Source organism: Pantherophis guttatus, chromosome 18 (assembly GCF_059756535.1).
Source record: "Pantherophis guttatus breed Tessera chromosome 18, ASM5975653v1, whole genome shotgun sequence".
Taxonomy (NCBI): Eukaryota; Metazoa; Chordata; class Lepidosauria; order Squamata; family Colubridae; genus Pantherophis; species Pantherophis guttatus.
Window position 1 is genome coordinate 8,134,144 of NC_142080.1, and position 19,869 is coordinate 8,154,012.

The window sequence follows — 19,869 nt, forward strand, 5'->3', positions numbered from 1 at the left end:
CAATTCGGGTTTGAAAGGACGAGCTTGCCTATTATCGGCACGCTTTGCAATTTTGCATCCAAGTAGAAGGGGCTGCCGGGAGGAATGCAGTCCTTTTCAAGAGCCAGAAGCTCAAAAGTTTATTTTCCTGGCTTAGGATTCATTTCCATTCAGAATTAGGGTTTTTCAGGGTTTTTTTTTAAGACAGGAAAAGAATGTAAGCTCTTATTTCTTATTTCAAACTGCACAAACTAGATTTGAGCTCCTGCCTCTGGTTTTGTCCCTCAGTTTCTGACATGTGAAGATTTCTCCAAAATGTCTATTTTCGAAGGGAAAAATCAGTTTAGCTTCAGACCTGGCCCACCCAATATGGGTATCTAAGCCATATCTACCTTTGGTACTGCTTAAAAAAGTGGCCACTGCTTTAAAATCATGAGGACCAGAAATATGTTTTTAATGAAAGACAAAACTACTCAACAGTTACAAATTGGCATACATATTGACAAAGAAAACAAAGCTTACAAGCACCCAACTGCCATTTTGCTATTCTTCCTGGGATACTTTGCAGGGTGTCGGCTTTGACCCCAACCATCAACTGTCTAATCTATGTATTACCAGCTCATCCTTGAACCTAACGAAAAACCTGTTTCACTTTTCCATTAAACTGATTTTAACTGATGCTGCCTCTATTGTTCTTGGCCTCCTAAACTCGGGGTGGGGGGCATAACGGAGGATGGAATCTGGACACAGTTGCGAAAGCGTTGTCCAAGTCTGCTTCCAAGGCAGCAGTTAATGAAGCCAATCTAAAAAAGAGGAGAAAGCCTTCCCGAGCTCCTCTGGACCGCCTTACTCAAAACTACGGCCCGACGCTCCTGTTGCAGCCAGTAAAGCATCTCTACGATGTCCCTCTCCATTTTACCTTCGTACGGGCGACCCTTGAAAGTTACCGTATCGTTGAAGGCATCACTGATGTGTTTCAGAATCACGCGGAGTTCGAAATTGTACTGGTCCAACTCGGAATACAAGTGGCTTCTGATGTTTGACTCTTGCGTTCTGTTGGCGAACGAGCCGAGCTCCTTGCTGAACAAGCGGTTAGGATCTGAAGCAGTTTGCTCAAACTCTTCTATTTCAGCCAGCAGGAGCTCCCTATCCTGAATAAACTGGGCAGCGACTTCCCAAGAATTCAGCATATCTGGAAGCAGTAAATAGTACTGGTTGGAGCTGTACTTGATGGCCATATCTAGCCTTTCCCGTTCGGAGAAATGAAGGACGGTCCATAGTCTTTCCAATCTCCTTTGTAGGACATTGCGATCTTCAAACCTGTGGTCACTAGTAGAACTTCCCAGGTCCTCCAACCAGGTGCTGCTGATATTCCACAGTCCGGTGTGGAATAGTTCTTTCTGGGACTGAAGCTCGGCTGTTTTTAGCTGTTTCCTCTTCACTTTCTGTTTCTTCACTTCATCCTCGTTTAACATTGCCTGCATGTCTCTCTCCTTCCCGTCTTTATCATCTTCTTCAGGGTTGTACAAATGAAATATAACCGGCAGATAGTCGGCGGTGTTGCTGCTGATGTATTTCAAGTACTCGTCGATGTTAAATGTGGCTTTCCACCATTTGAGCCAAGATGCATATTCTTTTGAAGCTAGCTTCTTCTTGGATAGATTTGGGGCGTGGGGTGCCTCAACCACTTCAATTGGGACGAAGGGCCCAGTTGGGAGAATTTGACTCAGCTCCGTATTAACAATCTGTTCACTTTTTCTCTTCGACAGTGTTGAGGAAGCAAAACAGCAGTAGCGAGGCAGGATAGTTGCAGGACACTCTATCAAGGATCCTTGGTCAAATTTCAGGTGGTCTTTAGGAATTGTATTCATCAGTTCCCTGTAGATCTCCTGGACTTCTTCTCCAGTAGAAAGCTTGGCGTCCAGCATCTTCATGGTAGCAGGACTTATCTCTCCCAGGAGGTGATTGTAGATTGGTAAAGACCTATCCATCATCACATTTTCCAAATAGTGCCTTTCAGACACCTGCAGATCAGCTGTCTTTACCACCATCCTATCATTGATTCTGACATTCACCGTCGCAGCCTGAGGATGAGAGGCCGGGGCGGCGATGATGGTGTTTCTCCGCTTCGTCTCAAAACGCTCTTCCTCACCCAGGGACTTGAGCATTCTCTGCAACTGTAGCTGGCGGTTCTCGTTGGCTTTGGTCCACGTCAACGCTTTAATGAGGGGAGGGAGATCTAAATCGTCTTGCTCGCCTTTCCACGGAGTCTTCTCCAAGACAGAACCCCGGACCAGCCTCTGAAGGTCTTCAGCCAGAGCTGCTGGACCCTTTAGTTCGCCAGGTTCGGGGGATTCGGGGCAGCGACAAAGCAGTTCAGGGCTAATCCGGCGAGAGATCAAATGGATGCCGAGTTCATCGGCTAAAAGCTTCCCTACCCTCATATTGGGCAAAGACTGGCACTTGAGAAGATGGGAAGTCGCCGGGATAATCTGAGGCCTAGACCAGTTGCGTACGGATCCACGGGGAGAAGGAGCGGCGATGGCGGCGACGGCCATTTGCTGCAGGAAATCAGTTTTCCTGGCCGTGGGTAGATTCAATTTCTTTATTTTGCTCATGTCCAGCAAGGGTAACTCTTCCAGCTCTTTCACATCCTGGGCTATTTTTTCCTTCTCCGTCAGTGTACGGGGCCGGATGTATCTGATGAAGTAGCAGATGGTGATGCCCAGGCGGTTGCCCAGGGAATGGGTGGTCATGGGGCCAAAAGGGCTGGAGGATTTGGTTGGCGAATCGGGCGGGTGGTCCGCCAGCCTCTTCATCTCCCACACCAGGCGCTGGCGCACGGCCACCACGTTGAGGAACTTGGAGCAATCCAAGGCCAGCTGGGCCGAGAAGCGGATGAGGTTGGCACAATCGGTGAAGACGCGCCGCAGCCGGCAGCACTCCATGAGGCCCAAATAGTGGCGGAAAAGGTGCTGGGACACCAAGCCGAGGTAGCTCAAGAGGTGCTGGTACAGCTCCCGGTTGGCGTCAGGGCTGAAGGCCGGGTCGTGCAGCAGGTGCTGGAGGTCTTTGTGGGCCTGCTTGATTTGGGTCAGGATGATGTCTCGGAAGGCCCTCAGGTGTTGAGGGCGGGCTCGGGCTTCCTGAGGCCCCGGCTCCAACCGGGCCTTCACCAGGTGCATCAGGGCCGAGAGCGTGATGGGCACCGGCAGCTCCTCTTCCTCTGGCGGCCCAAGAGAAGAGCCTGACAGGCAAGGCTTGACTCGGGAAAAAGTGGTGGGGAAGAGCGACAGCGGCGTCAGGATGCGACGGTACTGCTCCCGCAGCTGGTGCGTCCATTTTCCCGTGTCCTCCAGCCGGTACAGCGACCGCCCGGGAGGCGACACGCTCGACGCCATGGCGGGGAAATATATATATATATATATATATATATATATATATACCAACCGCCGCAACAGGCCCCGCTTTCGATTCGGTCGCCTTGACAACCGAGCGGTCCTTCGCCCATAGTCGTCCGGGCGGAATGTTTACGCCGCGGCGCCCGAGTTCCGCTCTCGGTTTCTACTGCGCATGTCCGCCTCGTACAACCAAGCGGGAGGGAGCGCGTCGAGGACTTCCGGTGTGTCTCCTTCAAAATAGTCCGGGTGGACTATAATTTTGTTTTTTTCCTTTTTATTCTTGGAAGGCAAGATGGACGGAGCTCCCGAAAGAGGCGGAGGCGTCCGCTGCACGGTGGGGGAACCCTTCCCGGGTGGGAGAATCGAGCGCTGCCTCTTCCTTCACTGTCCGACGCTTTGCGCATGTCCGAAGAGGTTGAAGGCGGGTGTGTGGGGGGGTCGTTTTGTAAAGCAGCTGCACCGGTTGAACTAACTGCTGGGTCATTCTTTAAAAAATGGCACCTTCTCCATCTCCAGGGAGGCAGGGAGGGCGCTTATATCTTATGGCTGAGGGAAGAAGTACAGCTAGTCCTCGACTTAGAACGGTTCATTTAGTGACCGTTACAAGGGCACTAAAAAAAAGTGACTTATGGCGGTTTTTTTAAAAAACACTTTTAATGACCGTTGCCGCATCGCCATCAGAGGCTTGGCAACTGACTCGTATTTACAACGGTGGGTCGCACGATCCCCCTTTTGTGACCTCCTCACAAAAGCAAAAGTCAACGCGGAAACCCAGATTCACTTTACAGCCGTGATAATAATTTAATAACGGCGGGGATTCACTTCATAGCGGTGGCGAGGAAGGTTGCAAAATAGGGCAAAACTCACTTAACCTATGTCTTGCTTAGCCACAGAGATTTTGGGGACCCTGGTCGTAATTCGAGGACTACTTCTATGGGGTAGGCAGAAGTATGGCAAGTGCAGGATCAAAGGCTCCTGCCCTTCCAGACTTTTTGTGGAAACTCATTTTAGATCAGAATTTTGGAATTAGGTCAGTATTTCTCAACTTTGGCAGCTTTAAGATATGTGGGCTTATTTATTTATTTATTTATTTTATTAAATTTTTATACCGCCCTTCTCCTGAAGGACTCGGGGCCGTGTACAGCCAAAAATAAAACCTACAACTATACGAAAGTTAAAAGACAATTTAAAAATATTAAATAATTTGGCCGAAAGAGCTAAAATAGAAACCACCCATTAAAATAGCATTTAGGTTTCCAACTCCCAGAAGGGTTCCGCTTATATATGTCAGGCGAGCCCATAATTCAAAGGCTTTTATATTTTTCACTGACAGTTTTGTGTTACTTTCTCCTCCTCTTCAATTGTAGCTGGAGTTTGCTGTCGAGATGACTTGTCAAAATTGTGTCGAGGCGGTCCAGAAAACACTGCAAAAGACACCAGGTGAGATCAGCCTCAGAACGATCAACTTTCTTTTCAAACGTTTATTTTATTTTATGTTATAAATTTCTATAATTTATAAATTATGATATAAATATCATAATTTATAAATAACTCAATGTGGTGAGCATATCCAACACACCCTTCCTCCTCCTTCCTTCCTCTTCCTGTTTTTCCCCTGTGAGGTGGGTTTTGCTGAGGGAGAGTGACTGGCCCAAAGACACAGCAGCCAGTTTCGTGGCTTAAGGCAAAACTAGAACTGGTTTTCATACCTAAAATAGAATTAGTCACCTGGTTTCTACCCAATAATTTACTTCCTCATCACTTCATTTTACCTACTGAAATTCCATAGATGTCAAAAGAGTGTGTCAGAAAGGAAACTCAGTTTTCCATCTAGTTGTTTTCTGGCTGAGTAGGAAGGACTCCTGGAATACTCAGCCAATACAGAGCACCAAATTTTTGGGGAAAAAAAACTCTAAATCCATTAATTATTGGAAGCCTTGTTCCAGATGCAAAATTATTTTCATGAATTGCTCGGCAGGGTGATGTAACCAGCTCAGACTTTTCTCAGATTTATTTATTATTTATTGATTTATTGGTTCGATTTATATGCCACTCTTTCTCCGGAGACTCAGGGCGGCTTATAATGTGTTAAGCAATAGCCTTCATACTTTTGTATATACCTGCTTAGTAGGGCTTTTGGGCCCCCCCTAAGCCGTGTTCTTTTTTATACAAAGTCAGTTTACTGCCCCCACAAGCAAGCTGCAGGATGATTATTGCATGTTAGAAGTTGTCTTTTGGTTGGAATTGACCAAAAATTTTTGAAAATCACAGTCCGCGTGATTGCAGACTGTTGCAAATGGCCATAAATAACGAGCCAATTGCCAAGCACCCAAACTACAATCACAGGACTGCAGAGTGGCATGTAGCAGTTAGAACTTTCAAAACGGGTCGTAAGTAGTTCTGGGGAGGTGCATTGTAATTGGAATGGTTGCTAAGGGGACCGGTTGTTAAGTGAGGATTACCTGTACAAGGAGACATCATGAGTGGTTGGAGGAAGGCAGTTAATAGAAACAAGTCTTTTAGTATCCTGACATTACATGATGTATGTTTACCACCTTGAATTACTTATAAGTAATAGAGGCAAGATAAAAATCTAATCAATCTAATGGATTAATTAAATTTATCCAGAGACCAGTTTGATCTAATAGTTAAGGCACCATGCTATCAACCAAAAGATTCTGAGTAATAGGCCTGCCGTAGGCATGAAAGCCATCTGGGTGACCTTAGACCAGTAGTTCCTAATGTGGGGCCCATGCCCCACAGGGAGGCAATTTGATTTTTAATAGGGGCAATTTGAAAATGACCTGTTAACTGAATTTTTGAAAGCCCGCTAAATGTTCGTATATATATGTGATGAAACAGCTTTTTGACTCGTGCAGTAGACAGGTCCTCAATGGAAGGCAGGTTGGTAGCCATTGTTTCTTCTGCAGTTCTAATGATCCTCTGAAGTCTGTGTCTGTCTTGTTGGGTTTCAGAACCAAATAATAAACGTGGGATATATAAAATTGCTTAACATGAGTGTGTCCCAATCTTGGCAACGTGAAGATGTGTGGACGTCAACTCCCAGAATTCCCTAGCAAGCTGCTATGCAGCCAGCTGGGGAATTCTGGGAGTTGAAGTCCACATGTCTTCACATTGCCAAGATTGGGATGCCCTACCCCCACGTGTTTCTTTATCTCCATTTTCTTACAGGCCTCCGCATAGTTGACATCCAGCTGGATTCCCAAACTGTCCTGGTGGAAACAAGTCTTGGTACCGAAGAAGTCCAGAACCTTTTAGAAACTACGGGACGCAAGGCTGTGCTGAAAGGAATGGGAAGTAATGTTCCAGGTAAATCCCAACACGATCTTCCACTTCCTTTTCCTGGAATAAATCTCCACCAAAGGTGTTAAATCGCTCTGTGATGTACAAGGTCTTTCCCCCCCCCAAGTGACTGGTGCAAAGTTGTTATGACCCAGGCCCAAGTAGGTAGTAATCGACGCAAACGGTTCCAAAACAAACAGACTTTATTAGAGCAGCTGAGAATTAACTCATTCTCAGCGTCGTCCAAACTAAATTAAAATAAACTCTTCATAACACAAATTCTTCAGTCTAATCACCAGCCTTGGTATAATTAGGCAAACTGCCAAAGGCTTCTCTTGGCAAAAGTTCAAAAAAAAAAAAGTTCAAATTATGCTGACTGGCGACTCCCAGGAGGAGGGCCTTCTGTGTGAGGGCTCCAACCCTTTGGAATGAACTGCCCCCTGAGATACGAAATATCCCTGATCTCCGTGCTTTCTGCCGTGCCCTCAAGACCCTGATGTTCCAACAGGTGGGGCTAAACATATGAACATGTGAATGTTTTTAAAATGTTATCTAATTTTAGGTTCTATTTAATTGGGCCAAACTATGTTATAATAATAATCTTAATTACCAATTTTATGATGTTTGTGTATCTATATTTTTCTTGATTGTACACCGCCTTGAGTCCTACGGGAGAAAGGCGGTATAGAAATATAATAAATAAATAAATAAATAAATAAATAAATAAATAAATAAATAAATAAATAAATAAATAAATAAATAAATAAATAAATAAATAAATAAATAAATAAATAAATAAATAAATAAATAAATAAAAGCAGAAGACGCCGAGAAGAGATAAGTGCAGCAAGACTATCAACGTTGTTTTCCGACAAAGAGCCCAAGAGATGGTGCTGGTCTTTTAAGCCTTATGGGAGGGGCCAGACATCTCTTGGCCCTACTCCCGAGTCATCCTCTTTGTTTTAGCTGCTCCTGCCTTCTGGCAGCTCTTCTCATGCGTGCACTAAGAACAGGCTCCTCCTGTTCCTCTGCCTCTCTGCTGTCAGCCTCTGGAGGCTCCGGAGTCTGCATATCACTCCCCAATGGCCCCGGCCCCATCTCTGCCTCCAACACAGAGCCCTCATCCGGGCCTTCCCCAGCCTCCAGGACTGGCCCATGTTCTTCCTCAGCCTCCTCACTGTCTGACTCCGCTGCCAGCTCCGCAGGCTGCTGGTGGACCATAACAGAAGTGGAGGGGAATCTTGGAAGATTTCTGATGGGTTTAAAGCATTGTCCCTAGAACTGATGGGATCAGCCATAAACCCTTCCGCAGAGATCTGCCACGTTATCTGGAGTATATTTCTCAACTGCGGCAACTTTAAGATATGTGGTTCTTCAACTCCCAGAATTCTTCAGCCAGCAAGGAACTGACAAACAAGCTAACAGTAAAAACAGTGGTGGGCTGCTGCCGGTTCGGGCAAACCGGTACTTGCGACCTGCAGGTGGGCCCTCCCACCCGCTTAGGCGCAATCCTGTCCTATATCGCTGTGTCGTTTGACACTGGACATATGCCTGGACGGCGCGGGAATGTGATTTCCCGTGTTTTGTGACACTGCATGCATGTGTGGATGGCACATGCTGACAGTTCTGGTGCTGAGCGAACAGGTTGTTACGGTATGTGACGCCCGCCTCTGAGTAAAAAGCCTAAGCACAGAACCTCCAAGATCATTCCCACTGACAGGACAATCCACTAGTACAGTGATGGCTAACCTTTTTGCCATTGCGTGCTAGGAGGTGGGGTCACGCGTGTGCCCAAACCCATAATCCTATGCGGCCCGTGCATACACACGTGACCCCCAACTCCCCCCCCTACTCCTGGCACACAGGCCATTTTTTCTCTCTCACCTGGCTCCAGAGCCTTTCTAGGAGTCTGGGGAGGGCGAAAACAGCCTTCCCCACCCTCACTGCTTTAGCAGACTAAGGAAGATAGTCAGAGATGATTCACACCCTGGTCGGTGTCTCTTCGCACTTCTACCATCGGGCAGAAGACATCAAAGCATAGCCAGCCGAACAAATAGGTTCAAAAATAGTTTCTATCATTGGACCGTCAGACTCTTAAACACAACCACAATCACTCCACGCACAAGCGGAAATGTATGACTAGTTGTTCTTTTTCTTTCTTTCTCTCTAATTACTTTCATAGGGATTATTCTTTATACTATTTACTGTATTTTTCGGAGTATAAGATGCACCTTTTTCACCCCCCAAGAGGGGGTGAAAATTTAGGTGCATCTTATACACCGAATGTAGCCCCGGCCACCCACTTGCCCCCACCCTTTGGCCTCTGCCTCCCAGCGGTTTACCTCCTTGCAGCAAGCAGCAAGAAGAAACAGGTCCTTTCAGATTCAGCACAGCCTATTTAGCACAAGTTGATTGGATCGGCCTCCCGATTCTCAGGTGTTTTGCTCTCAGCTGTTTTGCGCAGGGCTCTGCTACTTGCTGCAAGGAGGTAAATTGCTGGGAGCAAATTTTTTTTTCTTGTCTAATCAAGCTATGCTGAAAACGAAAATGAAAGTAAAGCAGGCTATATGCTGTTTGCTGCAAGGAGGCAAAATTGCTGGGAGGCAGAGGCAGATTTCTTTTTCTTGTTTTCTTCACCAAAAAAGGTAGGTGCGTCTTATAGTCCGGAGCGTCTCATACTCCGAAAAATACGGTACGTTGTTTGTATTCTTTGTCATGGATTGCACAGTGTGGCTAAAACCAATTCCGTTGTATACATGATGTACAATGACAATAAAGGCTACACTATACTAGTTTGGTGATGAAATGTCTGCAAAAAAACCACCAAGCTCAAGAGAGAACCAAGGGCCACTCAGATTATTTTCTACGCCAAACGTCCATTTCACACTCTGTTCACCTCCCTTTTTTTCCCCCAAGGATTGCTTGGCACTGCCGCCGTAGCCATGGTGTCCGGCCGTGGACTGATCCAAGGTGTCGTGAGGTTCCTGCAACTCTCGCCCGAAAAGTGCCTTGTGGACGGCACAATCGATGGTCTTCATCCGGGGCTGCACGGGCTTCACGTCCATGAATTTGGAGACCTCAGCAGGACTTTTGACAGGTGAGAGACTCTAGAACAGAGGTGTCAAACTGAAGGATCGCAGGCCAAATCAAGCCCAAGGGGGATGCTTAGATCTGGCCTGCAAAGGACCGGCCCACAATGCCTCTGTGCTGTGGTCCGCCAGCAGCTTGCGGAGCTGGCAGCGGAGTCGGACAGTGAGGAGTCTGGGGAGGAACATGGGCCAGTCCTGGAGGCTGGGGAAGCTCGGACAAAGGCTCTGTGTCGGAGGCAGAGATGGGGCCAGGACCATCTGGGAGGGATGTGCGGACTCCGGAGCCTCCAGAGTTGGACAGTGGCGAGGCAGAGGAACAGGAGGAGCCTTTTCCTAGTGCGTGCATGCGCAGAACTGCCAGAAGGCAAGAACAGTTAAAACAAAAGGGACGACTCGGGAGTAAGGCCTGGAGATGATTGGCCCCTCCATAAGGCTTAAAAGAGGAGCAAAGGTACACGTGAGCCCTTTGCAGGAAAGCAACGTTGTTAATTCTGTTCCCAGTCGGCATCTCTGTTTGATTCTGGACTCCGTGGGGCTTTGCCAAGTAGGTCTTTGGCAGCGTGTCAAGGGAGATAAAGGTTGGTGATTATCCCAAAGGACTTCTCCCGAAGGACTTTTTGCAACTAATTGGGACTCAGCTGTGAATGAAAATTATTCACAGCTGTTGCAATAAAAGAGGTTTTTGGGGACTACTCGTGTGTTTTAATGACTCAGGAAGCCTAGGTCCCAACACTCTGCCAGCAAAAATGGAGCTTCGGAGGGCCCCATTTTCAGCCTGGACAGCCTCCTCCAGCTCTCTGCCACCAAAAACGGAGCTCAGGGGCTGGGGGGCCCTCCGTTTTCACTGGCAGAGGGCTAGCAAAAGGAGAAATGTTTCCCCTTTTGCATTTGAGCATCCAAGAAGGGACAGGAAAGGAGAAGGGGAAAGAGGAAAGACAATGAAAAAGAAGGGAAGATGGGAAGAGAGCAAGGAAGGTAAAAGAAGGAAAGAGGGGGAGGAAGTAAAAAGGAGAAGGAAGAAGGAAGCAAGGAAGGAAAGAAGGAAAGATAGAAGGAAGGAAGGAAAGATAGAGAAGGAAGGAGGAAAGATAGAGAAGGAAGGAGGGGAAATAGAGAAGGAAGGGAGGTTAGAGAAGGAAGGAGGGAAAATATAGAGAAGGAAGGAAAGGAAGGAAGGAAAGATAGAGAAGGAAGGAGGGAAAATATAGAGAAGGAAGGGAGGATAGAGAAGGAAGGAAGGAAAATATAGGGAAGGAAGGAAGTAAGTCCTGCCTTAGCACTTGGTTCCCAGCAGACAGCAAACCTCCTCTCTAGGACAAAGGTTTGGTGCTCTCCCTGGTCTCGCTTTCCTCTGCTGGAGACAATGGAGCCCCCCAGCTCTGCCGGGGGCCACCGCAGTGGCAGGTGTCCCCAACAGAAGTGAGGTTGAGCTGGCCATGCCCCCCCCGCCCCCCCCTCAGGTCAAACACACCCCTGATGCCGCGCTGAGTGAAATTCACTTTGACACCCCTGCTCTAGAAGGTGTTTTTTTTCCCTCTTCAGGTGGTTTCAGGGGTTGTAAAAGTTGGAGAGAAGTTTTGTTTTCCTGACCACCAAATCTCCCACTCTTGATTTTATCCTAAACAGTTGTGGAGACCATTTCAATCCCAAAGGGGAATGCCACGGAGGCCCCCAGGATCTGCACAGGGTGAGTTAGGCCACCGCTTGCTTTTTATTTTTCTTGCTTTACCGTACTTTTCGGAGTATAAGATGCTCCGAAGACTAAGACTTTCCCCACCCCCCTTAAAAGTGGGTGAAAATTGTGGCGCGTCTCATACACTGAATGTAGCCGAAGCCCCGCCCACCCGCCAGCCCACACCCTTCTGCCATTTTTGGCCCCTGCCTGGCTGACGGCACCCTGAGGAGTCCTTCTCTGTGGGAGCGTACTGGCCGGTGGGAGGCTATCAGTGGCAGAAGGCGGTCCCACAAATACCCACGTCCTATGCCATATACACCGGAATGTTTTATACTCCGAAATACAGTATACGGTATGTCTCTATTAACCTTGTATGGACTTCTAGGTTGTGAATGCTCCAACACTGGAGGTTTTTAAGAAGCTAATTGGGCAGCCATTTTGTCCTGGGAATGGTACAAGGTTTCCTGTTTGAGCAGTGGGTTGGACTAGAAGACCTCCAAGGTCCCTTCCAAGACAGTTATTCTGTTATTGCTATGAATTGTGACTGTAAGTTGAGGACCGAATCGGTTTTTCAGCACGCAGGCGATCTTGGGAACATCTTGGCCGCTGCTGATGGAAGAGCATCCTTTCGGATGGAAGATCCTCAGCTGAAGGTGAGTCGCCCCGGAGCAAAGAAACCGTCCAGCAAATGGGGGGATGGAAGAACTCACTGGGGGCAACGGATCAGGAAGGGTGGGTTTGCAGCAGCTGGTTATATTTCCCCCCCCCTTTTACCCAAGCTGGAAACTGCCCATCCTCTGCAACTAGCGTAGAAGCTGTAAGTTCTAGTCTCCAGTTTAGGCGTGAAACCTGGCTGGGGTGACTTTGGGCCAATCACCAGCAGACTGTGAGTTCTAGTCCCGCCATAGATATAAAAAGTAGGCTGGATACCTTTGGGCCAATCACCAAAAGATGGTCAGTTCTAGTCCTGCTTTAGGGATGAAAGTTGGCTGGCTGACTGTGGGCCAATCTCCACGAGATGGTAAATACTAGCCCTGCCATAGAATAGGGAAATGAAGAAGGCTAAAGAATAAATAGAAAGGCAGAGATATAAATAAGATGGAAATTGTTAGCACATGTATGATGAGAACAGTGGTGATTATTGTTAATATGGTATTATTACTAGAAGATATTAAGAAAATTGAGAATTTTATCAGGTTTAATTGTTTAATATATTACAACATTAAGTTTAGGGAAATAATGTGAATGATGTTGTAAATGGTGAAAGAAGTTGCACAGGGATGCTTGTACCCAGATGATACGCTGCTTACGGAAGGATGGAATGTTTTATCTTTGTAATTGAAAAATAAAAAACTTTTTATTAAAAAAAAAAAAGAATAAGGATAGGATAGGATAGGACAATAACAGAAGAGAATAGAAAATAGAATAGAATGGAATGGAATATAGAATAGACTAGAAAATAGAATCTATATATATAAAAGCAAAACCACTCACGTCGTAATCATCAAATCTCCAGAACAGTAAAGCCTACAAACTTAAAATTTGCCACATATGTTCCTCTTGGCTTCTAGGTGCTCACTAAGAAAGGATTTTTCGAAATGACCATCAGAGCATTAATATTTCCTATATTATTATCACACGCTCTGATGCTAATTAGTTAAGACGTTCTACTCCCGCTCCCAACTTGAAAATAACTCTGGAGAGAATGGGATAGCATAGGACAGATTTCTGTGGGACAAGCCTCAGGGAGAGAAGGAGCTAGAAAGCCTGAGGGTAGAGAAGGGGAGAGGATAGGGGAGGATTCTGTGGGGCAAGCCTGAAGGAGAGAAGCGGAGAGGAGAGGCCGATCGTAACTACTTGTTAATTTTCAAGCTTTAACCGTCAATTTATCAAACCCCATCACAGAGTTTCGTAGCGAAGCACAAGTATCCAGCTAGTAGACAATACAATACAATACAATACAATACAATACAATACAATACAATACAATACAATACAATACAATACAATACAATACAATACAATACAATACAATACAATACAATACAATACGGAATGGAACAGAATGATTGGACACACAAGGAATTTGTCTCATAAGATCTCAGTGCACGAATGCTGGCTGGGGGACTTTGGGCTAATCATCAGGAGCCTGCAAAAAGTGACTTCCCACCCATATGAACATCCTCCTGTCCCTCCAGTCCTGCGATTATAGATTTACGCCCTCAGCCCCCATCGTTCATTTATAACACGGTCCGATGAGCGCCATTTCTGACAAGCAAAGTCAATGATGGAAGCCGGCAGGGAAGGTTTGCCAACCGCACTCCGGTGATATCTTACTTAATGACCAACGTCCCTTGCTTAATGACCAGGTCCACCCGTCAAAAAAATTGGGTAGGATCCCATGATGCCTCCTCCCTTAGGCAATTTGCCGTTGAAGGATGAATCTCCGATCCCTTTTCGTGGTCATGAATCGAGGACGTCCCCTACAGATAATCTTGTTTGTGACCGTCGTGGAACAAGGTTGGGTCCGCTGACGGTGTTGTCTTCTTCCCCTCCTTAGGTGGACGATATAATCGGCCGTTCCTTGGTGATAGACGAAGGGGAGGATGACTTGGGCCGCGGGAATCACCCTCTGTCAAAAATCTCGGGAAATTCCGGGGAGAGGTGAGGAAATCCAGAACTGTTTATCTTTTTTTTTTTTTTTTGCTGGAAGACGAGGGTTTTCTGATCGCCTGTGAAGAAGCAGGAAGGAGCCACAGATTGGGATCTGCTGTTTGCATGTACAGGTAGTCCTCGACTTCCAACAGTTCATTGTTGTGGCCCCGCCAGCCGAGCTGGCAGCAGAGTCGGACAGTGAGGAGGCTGGGGAGGAACCTGGGCCAGTCCTGGAGTCTGGGGAAGGCTCGGATGAGGGCTCTGCATCGGAGGCAGAGAGGGGAGCCAAGGCCGTCTGGCAGTTATCAGCTGCCTCCAGAGCTAGACAGCAGTATATAACTTTTTTTTTTTTGTATATAACTTTTTATTATTTTTTATAAAAACAAAATAAATCAAATTAAAAACAAACAAACAAACATTTAGTACATCTGACGCCCCCTCCTTGTGACATCTCGGTGTTATCTTCAGTCGTTCTTCTTCCAAAAAAGGAAGTTCCTTCTATCTTGATCTTTATACAAACCATTTTAATATCTCCTTACTAAAACAAAATTTTGCCTATCAAATTTTAAAAATACAATCATAAAGCTTTTATCTTTTATATCTCTTTTCCAACCAATAATAGAAACAGTGCCATGTTCTATAATACTCTATCTCTTCCCTATCTTTAATCCTTAAAGTCAATCTATTCATTTCTGCACAGTCCATAATTTTTTTTATCACCTGATCTTCCAAAGGTGTTTTCTCTGCTTTCTAATTTTGAGCATAAACAATTCTTGCAGCTGTTATTACATGTATAATCAAATAAGTGTGTTCCTTACTAGTCTTTTCTGGAAGACTACCCAATAGGAACCGACAGCAGTGAGGCAGAGGAACAGCTGGAGCCTGTTCCCAATGTGCGCATGCGCAGAGCTGCCAGAAGAAAAGAACAGCTAAGAAATCAGGGTCGACTTGGGAGTAAAGCCACAGATGGACGGTGAATGGCCCCTCCCATAGGAAATAAAAGAGGAGTGAAAGGGGAGTGGGCTTTTGCAGGAAACAATTCGTTCCGAATCTCAGAGACTCTGTGCCACGTCTTTCCTTGTGTTTGGAAAATATTTACATGGCAGCTTTCCAAGCGAGATAAGGTCTGTGGTCATAAATTCACCTTTGAAAGACTGCTTGCCAGGCCTTTCCTGAAGGTGAATGAGAGGAATTCACGTTCGTTTAATAAAAGGGGTTTTGTGGGGACCAGGATTCTGCTCCGTGCTTTTTGGGGAAGCCTAGGTCAGAACATTCATTTAGTGACTTTTCAAAGTTACAACAGCACTGAAAAAATGGGACTTAGGACCGTTTTTCACACTTAACAACCGTTGCCGCATCCCTGCGGATCACATGATTAAAATTCAGACACCTGGCACAACTGTCTCATATTTAGGACGGTCGCAGTGTCCCGGGGGTCCTGCGAATCCGTTTTGTGACTTCCTGACAAGCAAAGTCAACGGGGAAGTCAGGTTCAGTTAACCAGCAGTGTTAGTAACTTCACAGCTTCAACGATTCACTTAACAACTGTGCAAGAAAGGTCATAAAATGGGGGCAAAACTCATTTAACAAATGTCCTGTTTAACAACAGAAATGTTGGACCAAATCATGGTTGTAAGTCGAGGACTACCTGTATTGTACCCAGGTAGTCCTTGAATTATCACCAGTAACTTGGCAAGGGGGGGGGAGTTGATTCTCGGACTTTAAACTGATACATAAGTTCCTTCTGGTTTAGAAAAACAAATATAGAAAATCCATATCACCAAGGGTGACAGGATAGCAGACTTCCAGTATTTAAGGGGCAGCCACAAAGAAGAGGGAGTCAAGCTATTTTCCAAAGCACCAGAAGGCAGGAGAAGAAACAATGGATGGAAAGTAATCAAGGAGAGAAGCAACCTGGAACTGAGAAACTTCCTGACAGTGAGAACAATTAATCAGTGGAACAGCTTGCCACCAGAAGTCATGGGTGCTCCAATCACTGGAGGATTTTAAGACGAGACTGGACACCATTTGTCCAGAATGGTATAGTCTCCTCCTTGAGCAGGACTAGACTAGAAGACCTCCAAGGTCCCTTCCCTTCCCTTGTGGTGCAGTGGTTAGAATGCAGTATTGCAGGCTAACTCTGCCAACTGCCAGCAGTTCGATCTTGACTGACTCAGCCCTCCATCCTTCTGAGCTCAGTAAAGAAGCTGATTCTGTAAACCGCTTAGAGAGGGCTGTAAAGCACTGTGAAGCGCTATATAAGTCTCAGTGCTATTGCTATTACCCTTCCTTCCTACCTTTTCTTTCCTATTCCCTCCCTCCCTTCTTCCCTCTTTCTTATTAGAATGCAGTATTGCAGGCTAGTTCTGCTGATGGCCAACAGTTTGATCCTGACAGGCTCAAGGTTGACTCAGCCTTCCATCCTTCCGAGGTCGGTAAAATGAGGACCCAGATTATTGAGGGGGCAAACAGGCTGACTCTGTAAACCGCTTAGAGAGGGCTGTAAAAGCACTGTGAAGCGGTATATAATTGCTATTGCTGTTCCGTTATTCTGTCATTCATTCTAAACCAGCTTTCTGTCTAGATCAGGGATGTGCAAACTTAAACACTCAAAAGAGCCATTTGGACCCGTTTCCCACAGAAAAGAAAACACCGGGAGCCACAAAAACCCTTCCTGTGCCTGACTATTTCTTGAGCGGCCACAAAACTAGCATATGTAGTTGAATTAAACGTTCTGTTTTCTTCTAAAACTTTTCTTTTCTTGGATTTATCCGTGGTTGGCCTACCGGGGGTCGAAAAACTCAATAAATCGCATGATGGCGGGTGTCGCACGTTGGCGGTTGTGACGCCTATTTTGAGTGACAGGGAGCCGCAGCAGAGGGGTGAAAGAGCCACATGCGGCTCCAGAGCCGCAGGTTACTGACCCCTGGCCTAGATAAAAATATTCTTTTTGTTTAAAAAAAAAAAACGATTTGACCTTTCCCTGTTTTTTTTTTTTTTTTTGCAGAGTGGCCTGCGGAATCATTGCTCGCTCATCCGGCCTCTTCCAGAATCCCAAGAAAATATGTACCTGTAGCGGAGTGACTCTTTGGGAAGAGCGGGAAAGGTCAGGGAGCAGGCTAGGCCAGGCCGTTCCCGGACAACCCACTCCTCATCTGTAGGACGTGGACGCCTGCTGCTGTGCTCCCCCCCCCGCTCTGGAGTTTGCAAAGTGGGGTTCACCGATTCTCTTAAGGCACGGAGATCTCAGTTGGCCTCCCGGAAATGACCCCAAATAAGGCAGGTTCGTGCATTTGTGTGTGTGTTTTTGTGTCTCTGGAGAGAGACACAAACATCCAAATCGGCTTTTTGCTGGCACGGGAAAAGATCATTACTGCACTTGAAAGATTTCTCCCCCCCTCCCCCCCACAAACCTCCAAACATTCCAATAAAGCACATCGCTTTTAGATTTTTGGGGGGGGGTTGGTTTTCCCACACACGCACAATTTTTTTAGGCTTAAGTCTTGGGATTTATTTATTTTTTTCCCCTTTTGCTTCTTCTTTCTTATGGCCCTATTTTAGGATTGTGGGAACAGTGCCTTTCCCTTTCTGTGCGGGGCACGGAAGGAAGAAAATTAAACATCTGGTCCGCAGCCAAAGATTAGGGTTACGCTGGTGAGATTGCAGTGGGTAGTTTAAAAGGGAGTTATTGTTGCTAGTTGCGAAGTCGTGTCCAACCCATTGCAACCCCATGGATATAGTTCCTCCAGGCCTTCCTGTCCTCTACCATCCCCTGGAGTCCATTTAAGCTCACGCTGACTGCTTCAGTGACTCCATCCAGCCACCTCGTTCTCTGTCGTCCCCTTCTTCTCCTTTTGCCCTCAGTCTTTCCCAGCATTCGGCTCTTCTCCAGGGAGTCCTTCCTTCTCATTAGGTGGCCAAAGGATTTGAGTTTCCTCTTCAGGATCTGTCCTTCTAGAGAGCAGTTAGGGTTGATCTCCTCTAGGACCGACCGGTTGGATGGCCTTGCAGTCCAAGGGACTCACAGGAGTCTTCTCCAGCACCAGAGTTTAAAGGCCTCCATTCTTTGGCCTTCTCAGCCTTTCTTTCACAACCATCCATTGCAACTGGGAAAACCATAGCCTTGACTATACGCACTTTTGTTGGCAGGGTTAAAAGGGAGAGTTTCCCCCTCCCAAAAGGCAACTTTCTCTGTTAGGTTGGGGCAATATGAGATGGCATTCTTTCTCCTCCCATCCTTATCTGAAGAACTCAAATCCTTTGGCCACCTAAGGAGAAGGAAGGACTCCCTGGAGAAGAGTCTAATGTTGGGAACGATGGAGGGCAAAAGAAGAAGAAGGGGACGGCAGAGAAGGAGGTGGCTGGATGGAGTCACTGAAGCAGTCGGCGTGAGCTTAAATGGACTCCAGATGATGGTAGAGGACAGGAAGGCCTGGAGGAACGTGGTCCATGGGGTTGCGATGGGTCGGACATGACTTCGCAACTAACGACAACAACAACAACAGAGGTTGCTACAATACCATAAATTGTTAGTACAGGCAGTCCTCGCCTTACAATAATTCATTTAATGACTGAACGGCATTCAAAAAAGTGACTTGTGATTGTTTCAACATTCACGTAATTAAAATTCAGATGCTCTCCAGCTGGCTCCTATTTATGACGGTCTCCGTGTCACGTGATCCCCTTTGGCGACCGTCGATGACAAGCAAAAGTCAACGCGGGAAAGCCAGATTCCCTCAACAGCCGTGTCGCTAACAACTGCAGTGATTCACTTAACAGTCGTGGCAAGGAAGGTCGTAGAACAGGGCAAAAATCCACTCAGGAAACGTCTCACTTAGCCACAGAAATTTTAAGACTCGATTGTGATCGTAAGTCGAAGATTTCCTGTATCCAAGTCGGCTGCCCACAGACTTCTTGGGATATGTGTGATGGTGCCTTAGTTTCTGTAAAATAGAGCTGGACTAGAAGTGCTCCAACTTTATTATTCTGTGTAAAGCGTGAGAAAGTAGGGGAGTGGGACGGATAGTCCTCATCTTACCGCCATTCATTTAGCGACCATCCGAAGTTACAACGCCACCAAAAAAAAGCAACTTGTGAGCAATTGTTCCCACTTAAGACCGTTTGCAGCATCCCCAGGGTCACGTAACACGATCAACATTCAGACGCTTGGCCACTGACTTGCATTTACGACGGCTGCAGTGTCCCCGGGGGTCGCGTTTTGCGACCTTCCGACCGACAAAGTCAACGAGGAAAGCCAGATTCACTTAACAGCCGTGTCGCTAAAGTTAACCAAGTGTAGGGATTCATTTAAACCACGTGACAAGAGAGGTAAAATGGGGAAGCTCACTTAATGACTGCTTTCGTTTCATGCTGGAAATGTGGAGCTCAGTTGGGGTCGTAAGGCGAGGACTACCTGTACCACAAAACCGTTGTGTATTAGGGTGGGCTTGGGAGTGGATTTTTCACGCGAGGCTTCTGTCTGGGGACAGTGGTGCAATTTGAACTGTGCCTCTGGTTCTTTTTATTTCTTTGACCATCCATTAAATTATATAATCTTCTTAAGCAGCTGCTGTGTCTCTTCTGGTTTAATGCATACATAAAATGGATTTTTTTTGTGTGTGTGTGTGTGTGATATATCCGTTTCAGAAATTCCATGGTGATGCTTAACTTATTTTGTGGCCGGTTTTTTTCAGAGCTAACTCCATGTTTTCAACCAGTGGTTGTTGGGTTTTTTTTCCTCTGCAAAAGTGGCCACTTTTAAGAGGCC

General features: G+C 46.4%; 2 protein-coding genes across 3 annotated transcripts; one reads left to right on the forward strand and one right to left on the reverse strand.

Moving 5' to 3' along the window:
* Window positions 1–412: 412 nt before the first annotated feature.
* Window positions 413–3,778, reverse strand: CCDC87 (coiled-coil domain containing 87). The gene has a single exon (XM_034424378.2). It carries the CDS (start codon window positions 3,378–3,380, stop codon window positions 783–785), a length of 2,598 nt encoding a protein of 865 aa, XP_034280269.2. The 5' UTR covers window positions 3,381–3,778; the 3' UTR covers window positions 413–782.
* Window positions 3,553–19,667, forward strand: CCS (copper chaperone for superoxide dismutase). 2 transcript variants are annotated; one of them, XM_034424379.3, is made up of 8 exons: window positions 3,553–3,714; window positions 4,748–4,820; window positions 6,573–6,710; window positions 9,600–9,780; window positions 11,399–11,459; window positions 12,023–12,100; window positions 14,008–14,111; window positions 17,110–19,667. In XM_034424379.3, exons 1-8 carry the CDS (start codon window positions 3,673–3,675, stop codon window positions 17,261–17,263), a joined length of 831 nt encoding a protein of 276 aa, XP_034280270.2. In that variant the 5' UTR covers window positions 3,553–3,672; the 3' UTR covers window positions 17,264–19,667. The 2 variants fall into 2 exon arrangements, with proteins under 2 accessions (XP_034280270.2, XP_034280271.2); XM_034424380.3 differs by lacking the exon at window positions 3,553–3,714 and adding an exon at window positions 3,814–4,410.
* The last annotated feature ends 202 nt before the right edge of the window (window positions 19,668–19,869 follow it).